This window comes from Rattus norvegicus, chromosome 15, assembly GCF_021556685.1.
Source record: "Rattus norvegicus strain SHRSP/BbbUtx chromosome 15, alternate assembly SHRSP_T2T, whole genome shotgun sequence".
NCBI lineage: Eukaryota > Metazoa > Chordata > Mammalia > Rodentia > Muridae > Rattus > Rattus norvegicus.
The window spans coordinates 45672433-45686309 of record NC_141548.1 but is presented as its reverse complement, the minus strand read 5'-3'; the positions used below and the strand labels follow the sequence as shown (position 1 = coordinate 45686309).

The 13877-nt window shown below is 44.1% G+C and overlaps 1 protein-coding gene across 4 annotated transcripts in view; it reads left to right on the top strand.

Moving 5' to 3' along the window:
- Dock5 (dedicator of cytokinesis 5) overlaps positions 1-13877 on the top strand; it is a 178967-nt gene that overhangs the window by 89482 nt on the left and 75608 nt on the right. For 3 of the 4 annotated variants that reach the window (XR_015638031.1, XM_087585775.1, NM_001372012.1), the window contains 5 exons: positions 1797-1932; positions 3538-3695; positions 5248-5329; positions 8308-8437; positions 11177-11249. Coding sequence is in view for 2 of the 4 variants with exons in the window: in XM_087585775.1 (XP_087441901.1) it covers positions 1797-1932; positions 3538-3695; positions 5248-5329; positions 8308-8437; positions 11177-11249 (579 nt within the window). In the remaining 2 variants the exon portion in view is untranslated. Of the gene's footprint in view, positions 1-1796; positions 1933-3537; positions 3696-5247; positions 5330-8307; positions 8438-11176; positions 11250-13877 lie in introns of those variants that run through there. The other variant, XM_087585776.1, reaches the window with a different exon arrangement.

The following is a 13877-nucleotide window of genomic DNA, read 5'->3' as shown; positions in this document are numbered from 1 at the left end:
CTTTTTCCCCCATCCTCTCCTAACTGGGATCAGGCCCACTCTTTGCAGTGGAGCAGTTCAGAATCCCTGGTATGGTAAGCCATCCTTCCAACCCACAAATGCAATAGGAAAGCAGTAACTTGAGCACAGGGCCCCGGCTCTGGGTCTGACTCTCTTGCAGTTGAGATGAGAATCATTTCCCCTCATACCTGACCTATGTGATGGTTAATGTTAATGACAGGATGTGGAATCCCCTAAGAGACAAATAACTGGGCGTGTCTGTGAGGTGGTTTCTAGATGGGGTTAAGTGAGGAGGGAACCTTGAATGAGAAGCAGTATCACTCTATGGAGTGGGAGGCCGAAGAAGAGCAAGCTGCTAAGTAGCATCGTGCACCTGGCTCTAAGTGAAGGTTTAATGTGATGGGCTATCTCAGGCCCTCTGCTCTTCCATCCCTTGAGCTGTGAACCAGAGTAAGGCTTTCTTCCTTTAAGTTGTATTTATCAGGTTTTTGGGGTTTTTTTGGTCATAACAGCAAGAAAAGTGAACGAGCTAGACCCTGGGTGCCAGTAACTGTTGCAGGTATACAGCTTCTCATGCAGGGTCTTGGGACTTTTTGTAAAGCCAGCTGAGGTAGAAGGCTTTGTCCTTTTATGATCTTGACACAGTAACATTGTCCTGGAGGTTCCCCCAAAGCCTGACATAACACGTTAATGTCTCCCATATAGCAGGCAGGCCTGCTTTCTCCACAGCTGTCCTTGGAAGCAGCTCAAGAAACAGAGACTTTCTACCAATATACCCATGACCCAGCTCTGCCAGCATGCTGTCTCTCACAGGTCTGGGTGGCCTATGAGTCTGGCTGCCCTGAGAAGGAAGCTGCCAGTGCAGATCACTCATCCAGAGTTGCTGTAGAGCAGGGAGGAGGGAACTGAGCCTTGTCTGCTTTCTTCCCGAGAACTTGGCATCTCTGCTTGTTACCTCTTGAACACTGCTCTCTCCGTGCAGGTGCCTTGAATGTAGTAGATTGTGGACCAAGTGGGTAATTTTGTTCCATCAGTCTCTGCCTTCTTAGAACTAATCATGGTTCTTCCTAATTCTGTGCCCATTGGGCACAAATGTCTTGGGAGAAGGCTGTGGTTGCCTCCATGTAGCCCCCAGCTTTCATTGCCAGTTTTCTTGTACCATTCTCTGCAATCAGGGCAAACATTTATCGGTGCTTATTGTATGTGAGGTTTTGTAGATACTTTATGGCCGTTATCTTAATTAAGTTCCTACAGTAACTTTGAAGGGTAGGGAACATTTATACATGAAGGGGTCCAGAGTGAAGGGATCCAAGAGAGCAGCTATCAAAGCTAAGGTTCGGACTATAGTGCGAATGACTGAAGAGCCAGCATAGAGATGGATTATGAGAGGGTAGCAACCGGGGTTTGCTCCCTCCTTTAAGACAGGGTTGAGTAAGGATGCCAAAGCAGGCCTTTGAAGGATGGTGCATGGCTCCATGATTGTTGCCATGCCAGACCACAAGAGATGGGCAGAGAATCACTGTATAGAGGGCTTTGGCCACAATCATTGCCAATGTTCCTGTTCTTGTTTTGGGCCCATTCCTTGGCACATGCACACAGGTTTGGGTAGGTGGCCCACTAAGCTGTGCAGCATGATTGCTATGTGGGAAGGAGGTAGAGGTTGGAAGGGGAAACTCCCAGGCTGTGCCCAGCCCCTGCCCTTTTCTCCTGGGTCCCCTGGGCTTTTTGATACAGGTTCATCTATAAGGAGTCTAACGGTGGAGGGGAAAGGTAATTACTACCTTCTTTCTCTCCAGAATGCTTGGGCTGGATCTGGTTGTGCGGGACGACAACGGAAACATCTTAGATCCGGATGAGACCAGCACTGTTGCCCTCTTCCGGGCCCATGAAGTTGCTTCCAAAAGAATAGAGGAAAAGATCCAAGAGGAGAAGGTACGCATCCTCCAGGGTCAGCCTGCTAGGATCCCATTCTTTGCTTTGGTTTTTAATGCCAAAAATGAGTAATAGAGAATAGGAATTTCAATGCCTAGAAGAATCACTTGTGACCTCATTTTAAAAGTGGGCAGAAAGAATGAGGCCAGTGTGTGTGTTCTGCTTTGGAAAGGGAACAAAGGAGTGTGTGTGTGTGTGTGTGTGTGTGTGTGTGTGTGTGTAGAAAGATGAGGAACTATTTGTGTAAGATAGTATTTGTATTTAAAAATGCATACAAAGGGGTTCACACACTTCATGCTTGCCTATACAAAAAGTAACTGAAATGGTTGATCATAAACTAGCCATTAAAACATTTCTCTGGACCTGAGTTCAATTTCAGCACCCACATAATATCTCACAGCCAATCATAACTCCAGTTCCAAGGGATCTGTGTCTTCCCCTGACCTCAGCAGATACCAGGCATGCACATGGTACATAGACATACATGCAGTCAAAACACTCATACACAGAAAATAGATAAAAAAATAAAATAAAAATAAAGCTGCCCCTGAGAAAGAGAACTGGGTAAAAGGAAAGACTTTTTATATTATAATCCTCTGTATTTGGTATAAATATTGTGATTTCCAAAATAAAACATTTTTTAAAATAGCATGTTTGGGAAGTTTTAAAAGTAAAGAAAGCTTAGAAAGGTAAAGAAAAATCATAAAGAGGAAGAAAAAAAAAAGGCCAACCATCTTCAGACCACGCTGCCCTGTCCTGTTGACATTTTGATCTATTTTCTGTTTGGATGCAGAAAGATGTGTCTCTGTGTTTTTCATTGCTTTTGCTTTCTGGGGCGGAGCCATGACAATGTGTGACAACCACACCCAGGATAAAGTTTTCTATGGAGCCTTTGTTTCCTGTAAAGTTGGGTAGTGGGCCAAGTGTTTGTGTTTTGATGCTTCCTCCAGTGTCCCATGGTAGGACACGAAAGCTTTACAAGTCTGCTGCAAACTGAGCTGTCACCCGTAGACAGCATATGTTCATTTTTCATGTGTATGTATATGGTTTGAGCGCATGTAGGCATATCTGTTCGATTGTGTGTGGGCCCACATGAATATGTATGTGTGAATGGAAGCGGATGCCAGAGGTTGGCATTGGGTACCGTCTTCCATCATGCTCCATTTGCGTATTGAGCCCAGATTCTTCCCAAGGCAGCCTAGTCTAGTCACCCAACCTATTCCGAGATTCCATCTCTACATCCTGTACTCTGGGATGACAGGTGGGCTGCTATGCCCACCAGGGATTTACATGGTGTTTGGGGATCCGAACTCTGGTTCTTGTTCTTCCATAGCAAGCACTTTATATATCAAGCCATCTCTTTAGCCTCTTGGAAAGCATTTATTGAATTATCAGGGCTAAAGGCCCTGAACAGGACCACTTGGGATATCTGATGATGCTGATGTGTTTGTAGGACTGAGGGATGATTGGTCCTCATCTGCTCAGTTCTCACCAAGTGTTTCTCCTTGGTGGTGGTAGCTGTCCCTTGTTTGTAGGTTGATTACTTTGTCAGCCTCCCCCGCCCCCTCCATTTGCTCAAATCTTCTTTCCTGTTCCCTGGCCCAGAGCATTTTGCAGAACCTTGACTTGAGAGGTCAGGCAATCTTCAGTACTGTCCACACCTATGGTCTTTATGTGAACTTCAAGAACTTTGTCTGTAACATTGGGGAGGATGCGGAGCTGTTCATAGCCCTGTATGACCCAGACCAGTCCACCTTCATCAGGTAATGGAGACTCTTGTCACCTATGCTTGGCCTTGCAAAGTACAGTCTTTACCTGGCCCTCTCTAGGAGCCCTTCACTGGATTTAAGACAGGGAGATGTAGAGGGTGGGTATAGTCACTTCCAACAGTAGAAAACATAGTCCTTTGGGGTTCTGTAGGCTTTGTACATGGGTGCTAGCACTATGCAGTTTCAGATTACACATCTGCGGGGTTTTCAGAGTGAATAAAATAGCTGAGCATGGTGGTACACACCAGGATGCTGAGGCAGGCAGATCTTTGAGTTCAAGGCCAGCCCATTCTACAGAGTGAGTTGGAAGGCAGCCAGGGTTACACAGAGAAACCCTGTCTCAACAAATGAAACAAGAACAACAATAAAAGAGTGAATAAAACTGCTTAGGACAGAGACAAGGATAAAGACTTCAGAAGACCGTACAGGAGGGACAAGAGATGAAGTAGAACACAGTGGGGATCATGGCCCTGAGACTGAGCTGTAGAACACTGGATTAGTGACTGCCCACTATTTTACGTTGATCCAAGCCCATGAAGTACGCTCTACCTGCTGTGAACTCTCATGATAGCTGTAGGCTGTGGGGATGGATGATGATGTGCCCATGCAAGTTCAGCAGTGACAGCTAGGTAGTTAGGGACTGTGTGCTTGAGAACTCTGCTTGCAGCTTAACTCTGAACCACGAGCCCAAAAACTACTCAGGAAACAAAAGTTTACATAAAGTTTCAAGACTCTAAGGTAGAGTCAGGGTATGGTTGAGCCCCAGCAGAACTTAGGAAATGGAGATTCATCTTAAAGAAGGTAGGGAAAGGTAATTACTAGGGCCTAGGTGTAGCTCAGCTGGTAACATGCTTGCTTAGCACACACAAAGCCCCATCATTGCACAAACCAGATGGGTGGTACTTGACTGTGACCCCAGCACCAGCAAGGTGGAAGCAGGAGGATCAGCTATAGTTAGTTTGAGGCCAGTCTGGGCAACATCAGAACCTTTCTCAAAAAGTAAAAAATAGTTACTAAGTTATTTGTGTGGTGTGGACCATGGATTGGGGATGACTTACCAAACTAAGCTTTTTGTAAATGTGGCCTCTTGACAGGTGGTTTCACTGGCTATCTCAGTTTACTGACTGATCAGTTTACTATGTAGCCCAGGCTAGCTTTAAATAATGTCAATCAACCTTCAGAATGCTAAGATCACAGTCCAGAGCCACCATGCCTGACTCTAAAATCAAACTCTCACTTGAGCAAAGCCAAAGCTTGTATACAAGAAATTTGAGGCAGGACAAAGATCCCAGACAAAAGAATCTTATAAAACTCCCATGTCTGGCCCACTGTGAGCAGTAACTGCCTCTGTATAGGATGTTCCCCATAGCAGGGACTCTTCCAAAGACAGAAGCCCCATGGGTATAGTGTGTGTGGCTCCCCAGCACCTGCCTTGCCATGAGACACTTCTGTCCCTTCTTTTGACCCCTGTAAGTCAGTCTGTGAGCAGCATCTGTCCCAGATGGCCTCTGATTAAGGGTAATTTCTTCTTCTTTTTTTCTGCTAGTGAGAACTACCTAATTCGCTGGGGCAGTAATGGGATGCCCAAGGAGATAGAGAAGCTCAATAACCTCCAAGCAGTGTTCACCGTGAGTCCTGCCTTCTTCATAAGATGTTTCTGTGCTCATTTATTTTCTACGTCTATGTCTATGTATGCGTGTGGGTGTGTTGCTGTGGCCTAAGCATGTGGAGGGAGGAAGCCAATTTGCAGAAGTAGGTTCTTCTTCCACTGGGTAGGACCCAGGGATAGAACTCATGTCCTTAGTCTGGTCAGCAAGTGTCTTTATCCGTGGAATCATCTTACTAGCCCAGCCCCACTTTCTGTTTTCAATGTTTTCTTATAGTGGATATAGTGGTAAATATATGGAAAACATAAAAGGCAAAAAGGGTAGGACATCCTTGTCCTATGAGTAGGTATAGCCCAGTCATTTATTCACTTAGTGAACACGTACTAGGTACCACATGCTGATGTGCACACTTGACCATCCGTGAACAAAACAGGGAAAGAAACTATGTTCTTGAGCAGTGTTTGTGCTGGTGGAAAAGACAAACATAGACAATAATGACACAAGCAGTAAATTTAAACAGCACCAGCAGTCCTGAAGTGCTTCCAGGGGCTTTGCCAGAATATGTGCTTATGCCTTAATTGTATATTTATTTATTTAATTTCATTCTCAATTTCCTTATAGTTGTTTACTGATTTTATTATGACAATGGTTTTCTCCTCTTATTCTTCTTTTTACTTTTGAAATTAATGTGATTACATTATTACCCCCTTTTCTTTCCTCCCTGTAGACCCTCCCATATACCTCTTCTTGCTCTCTTTAAAATTCACGATCTCTTTTTCTCCCCTGTAATTGTTGCTACATGCATATATGTAGCATCTGTAACTTTGTGTGTGTGTGTGTGTGTGTTCCCCTGGTAACCCAGGTGTCATCATTCATGTGCAGAGGTTAGAGGATAGCCTCTGGTGTTTTCTTACTGTCCTCACCTCACACATTGTTTTAGGACCAGGGTGTCTTTGCTGCTTGTCATAACATATACAAAACGGTTCTGAAGAGTCTCCTGTGTCTGTCTCCCATCTTACCTAGGAACATGAGGGTTGCAGGTGTGTGCTATCGTACCCAGCTTTACATGAGTTCTGAGGATCTGGACTCAGTTTCTCATGCCTACATGGCATGTGTACACTGAGCCATCTCCCCAGCCTTGAAGCTAGTGTTTTAAATAGATTAAGTGCTGGGTGTGAAGAACTGTGGTAGGGGCACACTCTAGCAAGCACTGGGCCATGATTTTAGTGCCCAGCATTCCAAAATACATAAAATAGAAGACATTTAGGGAAGACAGAGAGGTTGAAGAGCATCAGCTGTCCCGATTCCTAACTAGAAGACAAGCTTCCAAAGCAAGATCACAATGAGGGCAAATGTGACCCAGTCTCCCTCTCTGCCTGGTGCTGCAGCATGCAGCCCAGGAGCGTGGCAGTGTATGAGGCTGTAGTTTGGATCTGGCAACTGTCTTCCTTATAGATTGAACTTTCTGAGCTCCTCCCCCTTTTCCTTTTAAGGACTCACCCTGGGGCTACCAGGGGCCCTGGGAAACCTTGGTGTATAGGTCCCTAATTCTGATAGAGAGGGAGCTCCGTCTCCCATCAGCCCACACAAGTGCTTCATCTCCTCTTCTTTCCAAGTCCAAGAGAGGAAAAACTGAGCCCAAGTTCTAGTGACACCTAACTTCTTGTCTCTGTCCCCACTGTCAGCCTCCTAGCTCCAGGACACACACAGGCTTCTCTGTCCATACACGGAGCCATTCCTATCTCCACCTCTGCAAGCGCAGGCACAGAACTTTCTGAGATGCCCCCTCCCCAAGACTTTAGTATTTGCTCAGTTTTGAAATAGTGAGGTTTTCCCTGCAATAATAGTGTTTGTCAGGCCATGTGTCTAGTCCTGCAAGGCACTGTTAAGTCTTTGGTCTATTGTCCTAATCAGTCATAACTTACTACAGCTGCAATTGTTCTTTCCTTTCCTCCCCTCCTCCTCCCCCATCCCCGCTCTCTTCCAGCCAGCCAGAGGGTCATCTAGTCTGTAAATTTCATGTCTAGCCTTTTTGGTTAAATAAAATGTGGTGGCCATTTCCTTGGTCATTAAACAGCCTTCAGAACTCATTTATAAATGTGTATTATTTAATGATATCAATATGCTACGGTCTCTAGAACCTGCCACCCAGTGACTCAGTTTTCTATTAATGGAAGGTTTGCAGAACCTCAAGCAGAGAATCAGGGCAGGTGATTACTGGTGTATGTTGCTGTCTCAGTGATGTGTCTCTACCAAATTGCAGGGCATAGATTTGGAGTGATTATTTGAAAAGTAATTCTTGATTCAGAAAGAAGGCTGGGGCTGCTGTTTCATGAAAAGGTTCTGAGATATAATGAAGTTATTTTTGATGCTAACTGAATGAGATATATGAACTCATTTCTAGGTCGCTTGCCTCTCCTTAAGAACACACACACAGGAACCTCAGCTCCAAATAGAAACAATTTTACCCCCACACCTCCTGCTATTCAGTGTTAATGGAACCTCACAAAACCATGCCTGGGTTACACTTGACTCTGGAATTGCTTAGAAGATGAGCTGAGATTGAAGAGTGGGGCCAGGGGGGATGGTGGACACCTGTAATCCCAGCACTAAAGAGGTGAAGGCAGGGAGATCTGGAGTTCAAGGTCAGCCTCAGTTACACAGCAAGATCAAGTCCAGCCTGGACCCTTACAGGCTTCTGTGGATGCCCAGTGGACGTCAGCATCATGCAAGTTTCTATGTCATTTGACACTGACATGTGTCTTGTATTAAGACAAGAAGCAGAAGGACCCACAACATCAGAGAGCATCCTGGTTTTTAACCCCTTGCCCCGCTCCCTACCTCTCTACCTAGAAGTGTTAGACTGAGTCTGATCTAATCTTGAAATTTGAAGTAAGAACCAAGGAAGAAAAGAGAGAAAGAGAGGCATGGTTTGGCATGGGGTGGTGTGCTCCAGGCAGGACATTGCAGCCAGCCTCTCACGTGTTCTATGCTTGTAGGACCTGAGCAGTACAGACCTCATCCGGCCACGCATCAGCCTCGTGTGCCAGATCGTCCGGGTGGGCCGAATGGAACTGAAGGAGGGCAAAAAGCACACCTGTGGGCTCCGGAGGCCCTTTGGAGTAGCAGGTACGACGGAAGCCCAGAGTCCAAGGAATATGAGACCCTCTTCTCAGCAGTTTCTAAAAGACTTAACTGTAGACCAATTAATCATAATTGATTAATATTAGGCATATTCCCAAAAGAATCGAAACGCAAGGTCTTAAAGAAACACCACTTCCACAGTGGGATTATTCATGAGAGCAGAAGGGGAATATGTCACTCAAGCATGCATCAGTAGATGAATGGATAAATCAATGTGGCGCAGCCATGGAAAGGAGGTTTTATTCTGCCTTAGTAGGGAAGGAATTTCTGACTCACGCCACAGTACTGCTACATGTTGTGAACCTTGAGCTAAGTAGAATAAGCCATACACACAAAAAACAAGCCACTGCAGGGTTCATTTATATGAGGTGCTAAGGAGAGTCGGGGTCGGAGGCCACTGAATGGGATGGCCAGGGCTTGAAGAGGGAATCGCTTCTGAGGATAGGGTTCCCTTTGAGAAAATGAGCGTTCTAGTGGTGGATGATGGTGGTGGTTATGTAAGGTGCGTGTACTTGCTTCCTCTTAACCACCCAAAGATGGTGTCTATTACACCACACTTAGAGCAATGAAAAGAGAGAGAGAGAGAAAGATGGATGGATGGCTGGAGGCAGACAGAGATAGCAGGACAGGGCCCTGAAGACTGAAGCAATAGGTCATGTTGTTGTGGTTGGTCTTGGGCACACGACATTCATGCCCCAGGTCGGCCAGCTCTCTAAGTCTTGTTTCTTTGTGTAACCACTGATTGTGTTTCCCTTTTGCACCCAGCACCATATCCCATACATAGTAGGACAGCTTGCAAGTGTGTGCTCTGCTGCTGCCCTCTGATTCACTGCAAAGTGTTTCCCTTGCTTAGGAGACTCACTTCTTAAAGGCCATTGTGCCATTAAGGGCCTTCGAAGAGGGTCCTTAGCTTCAGTCACTCCTCAGGATGTCCCAAGAAGTCCTCTGTCTTTGTAGTTTCTTAAATTTCAAGAACAGATATTTGATCTTTTATTAGATTTGCCTCTATAACACTTTTTGAAAGTCATCAATGAAATGTCAAAAATTCGCTCCTGGGACCAGGGCCAGATACTCCATGTTCTTCAGTCAAACCTGGGGCTTCTGTGATAAGGAGATAGCCTCTCTGTCCCATATGACTATGTACTATGTCTTTTTGACTGTTTCCACCATACCTGCTGCTCAAGGAGTGTCTAGGGAAGCAGTGTTGCATTTTTTACTGACTTCTTGGGACACAGTCTCATTCTGTAGCCCAGGCCGGCATGGAACGTACAGATACTCCTGTCTCAGCTTTTCAAGTACTGAGCTAATGGGTAAGTGCTCTCCCCACTTGCTCAGCGTTGCTACTTTGTCAAGCATTCAAATTGAGTCTCAAAAGATAAAAGGAACCCAGCCAGACCTAGTTAGTCATCCACACGGCAATGTAAATGTATTTATTTGTCTGTACAAGAAAGATGTATCACTGCCATTCATAACAAGCCAAAGAAACTAACACTTAAACCTGAGGCTTTCATCCACATTTCTGTGTTAGCATGTGTATGTGTGCATGGGAGTGGGGGAGTGGTGGGTACTGAATACAGAGAAGATGAATTCATTCTTAACCCTGATGGTGATCATTAACCCAAGTTACGTATCATGAGATGATGACACTGACAAATGGGTTATTTGGTGATTTTTGGTGCAGTTTTTATAAGGTCTTGTTAGGTGTTAACAGCATGCTGCGTGTGATACCCAACTGTGTGCACCTTCCCGGGCAATGCAAGCATTATTCCCTGGCCTGGCGGACTGCGTTGTCTAGTTCTTTCAGTATTACTGTGTTTCTCGGTACTTACTTCTCTTGTTTACAGACAAACTATCTGGGTCGTGGAGAAATGGATTGCTAATGTGTTTTATGGTCAGACTGTGATTTATTAACCACGGTTTCACCTCTTACCTCATGGCAGCCAGCTGAATTGCAGATTCCTAATTAATCCTCTATGTAGCTGAGCCTAATGGTTATGTGATTTACAGTTCTCATTGTTAATTCATACCCTGGCTTTGCTAAAAACTTAAAAGTAACTGTGTGGATGTGGGCTCAGTGGTACCTTGCTTCCCTTGCACGTCCTGGGTCCTGGGTTAAGTTCTGTCCCTGTAAAACAACACAGACAGAGCAGATAAGCAACAACAAAAGCAAAACTTGTGAGCAAGTCTGTACTGAAGTACCCTTCTGCAATGGGGTTTGTGTGTGTGTGTGTGTGTGTGTGTGTGTGTGTGTGTGTGTGTGCGTGTGTGTGTGTGTGTCAATTGCTGATAGTCTGTTCTCTGATGCTTTTAAGGCTGGTGTAGAAACCAAGAATATATCAAATCAAAGACACAGGTAGCCACTTCAAATCTTGAATTTCTCTCTAGGCAGACCTGCTAGAAATATACATTCTCTATGTCTTTCAGCAAATGCTTATCAAAATAATAATAGTAATAATAATAGTAACAATGTCTAAGTTTTCTAGTAACATAGCTACTGAGTCTTGCAGAGTTTTGAAGGTGTGTCCGGTAGGGTTGGATATAAAATATCTGATCCTTTCATGGCTTGTTGCCCTGCTGGGTGTGGTATAGTAAGTGATTGTTGTTGCTTGGTCCCTGGTCCCTTTCTTGGTCTATGTTGCTGACACCATCCTCTTTGATACAGCTCAGGGAGGCAGGAAGCCATGAACCCATTAGTGTCTCTAATGACATTTCTCTCTCTCCTAGTGATGGATATTAGTGATATCGTACATGGGAAGGTGGATGATGAAGAAAAGCAGCATTTTATCCCCTTTCAGCAGTAAGTATCTGGCACTCATCCCCGGTGACTTGAGGTACAGCTTAGCCATTCAAGTGGGGCATGACTGGAGAAGAAGGAGGGAGGGACCCTTTCTGTTACTGGAGTCATAAAGGTAGTTCTGCTGGAAGCCTGTGACCTGGGTCCCTATGCAGAAGACTTTAATCAGGGGGTTTCACATTGGACTCAAAGAGGGTAAACCAAGCATTTCCTAACTCAGTAGAAATAACCGGGGGAATATAGCATAAAGGGCCCAGGTCCACCTGCACCGGAATCCAGTAGATAAATGGTGGTCTAGGAAGAGGCCAAAAGGTTTCTGGAAATGACCCCTAACAGGGGTCAATGCCAATTATAGCACATTGTCTCTTCTGACTTACATCGGCCACTGCAGATTGACAGAACAAATGGATTTTTCAGAAGCCAGCCTGTGAGGATATTTGAGTGAAAAGATCTTTTAAAAACTACATGCAAATGATGGGGCTGGAGAGATGGTTCTGTGGTTAACAGCACTAGCTGCTCTTCCAGGGGACTGAAGTTTGCTCCCTAGAGCTTACGTTGGATGGTTCACAAGCACCTGTAACTCCAGAGGGTCTCATGTGCCTTTGCTGATCCTGCGGACAACTCCACGCATGCGCAGAAACTCACCGAGACTCATACATGTAAATAAAAATGTATCATTTATACACATGCATACATGCAAATCCAATCGCAAATGGACAGAAGGACATAACTATATAAGAGACGTGCATTTTTAAATTGTAGTTCAGTGTTTCAAAAAACAAATGGGGAGCTCTAGCATCAGGACGTATACCAACACACTCCAAATAATTAAGCAGAAAATTGAACAGTTTAATATCTACAGGACAATAAAAATAATATATAATAGTGAGCTCTGGAAAGCTATTTTAAAGTCACACATCAGTATTTTCAAACAAAAGAAAATAAAACAATTAAAAAAAAAACCCATGAGCTAACCTACCCCCATTTTTAACTTAGGAAAAAAAATTAAGAAAATATTTGCAACAAATGGTAGGAAAGTGTTCTTGTTATACATATAGAATTAATAGAGATTAATTAGGTCCTGATAAGGAAATAAGCCCATAAAGAAATGATACACAAATTCAGAGGATCCGTGGAGCTCAGTTTAAAGCAAAGTTAAGTTTGGGGCTTGATCAGGTTTTAAAAGAATATTGGGCATTCTTTTGGTGACTGAAAGGAAACCCACATTCCTCATCTGTATACAGTGTTACACTGTGCTCAACTGGTAAAGCCACCTGCACTGGGCAACTGAGTTCACACCCCAGGTCCCACAAGGCAGAAGGAGAACCCACACAAGTTCTACTCTGACCTTCACGTGAGTGCCATGGCACACACCACACACACACACACACACACACACACACACACACACACACACACACACACATTAAAAATACATAAATAAAAATTGTAAGCCTTAATCTTAGATTCTGTGAAGAACCTAATTAACTGATTGTATCTCTTGGTTTATTCAGGATTTTACTCCAGTTTTTGTTAACTCTTATTTTTCCACAATAAATGTACTATACACAACTATATTAAAAATGGAAGAATTCCTAAGCCTTGTACCTTTGCACTATTCTAAGTTAATACTATGGGAACTTATGCCAAGTAGATTTTCTCTTTTCCTGAGGCTGCTACCAATACTTTTTAAAATATAGACTTAATAGTCTCCAGCCTACTGGAGCTCCAGCCTACTCCAAGAATGTGTATAACAGTGTTTCACAAAGCCTGCTGCTGACAGTGATTATCTGAAAACCACAGTATGGTCAAAGATTGTTCCTTACACATGTGCATGCAGATGAATCTGCACACACAGTATTTGCTGCTTGATGAGGGGACATGGACTGAGAAATTCATCCTTAGACAATCTGAGACTTTGTGTCACATGACAGAGTATACTTCTATAATGAAAGGTAGCTACAGTGTCACCTGGTTATGGCCTTATGGCACCACTCAAGTATGTAGCTCCTCACGGGTGACTGAAATGTGGTACCTGCAGTGTGTGTGTTCTGTGACATATATAAATATGTTTAGACAAGTATAAGACAGATATCATAACTTTCATATCCATGAATACTACACTTTTTTCATACATATATAACCATATCAAGTTCTGTGTTCACAGACAAAAAAAAGACTATCTGAAAAATTCCTTTATTTATAGTCCCCTTTTCAGTAGGCTTCTTCCTTCATTGTCATGCCTTTCTGTCCAAATTCTGAACCATCGTCCACACAGCAGCAGTGAACTCTGAGATAGTCCTGCTGGAAGTAGCATGTGCTTTCCTTAAAGTCCCCAAGGAGTGGATCCCTAATTTGATTACCACTCAGTGTGCAGCAAACTGCCACTGTAAAATGATGTTTATGTTCCCCCTTGCAACCCCTGGCCTGCCCTCCTGTTTCCCTAAGCTGCAATGGCTTATGATGAGCAGGGTTTATATGTGAATTCTGCTAGTCCACCTGAGGAGAGTCATTCACAGAGAATGGCTCCCCATTTCTAGCCCCTGTTCAGTGTGTTTTATCATCCGGAAAAGGATGTACACAAAGAAAGCATCCTGGTAGTGCTTTCAACACTACCAGGCTGATACTCGT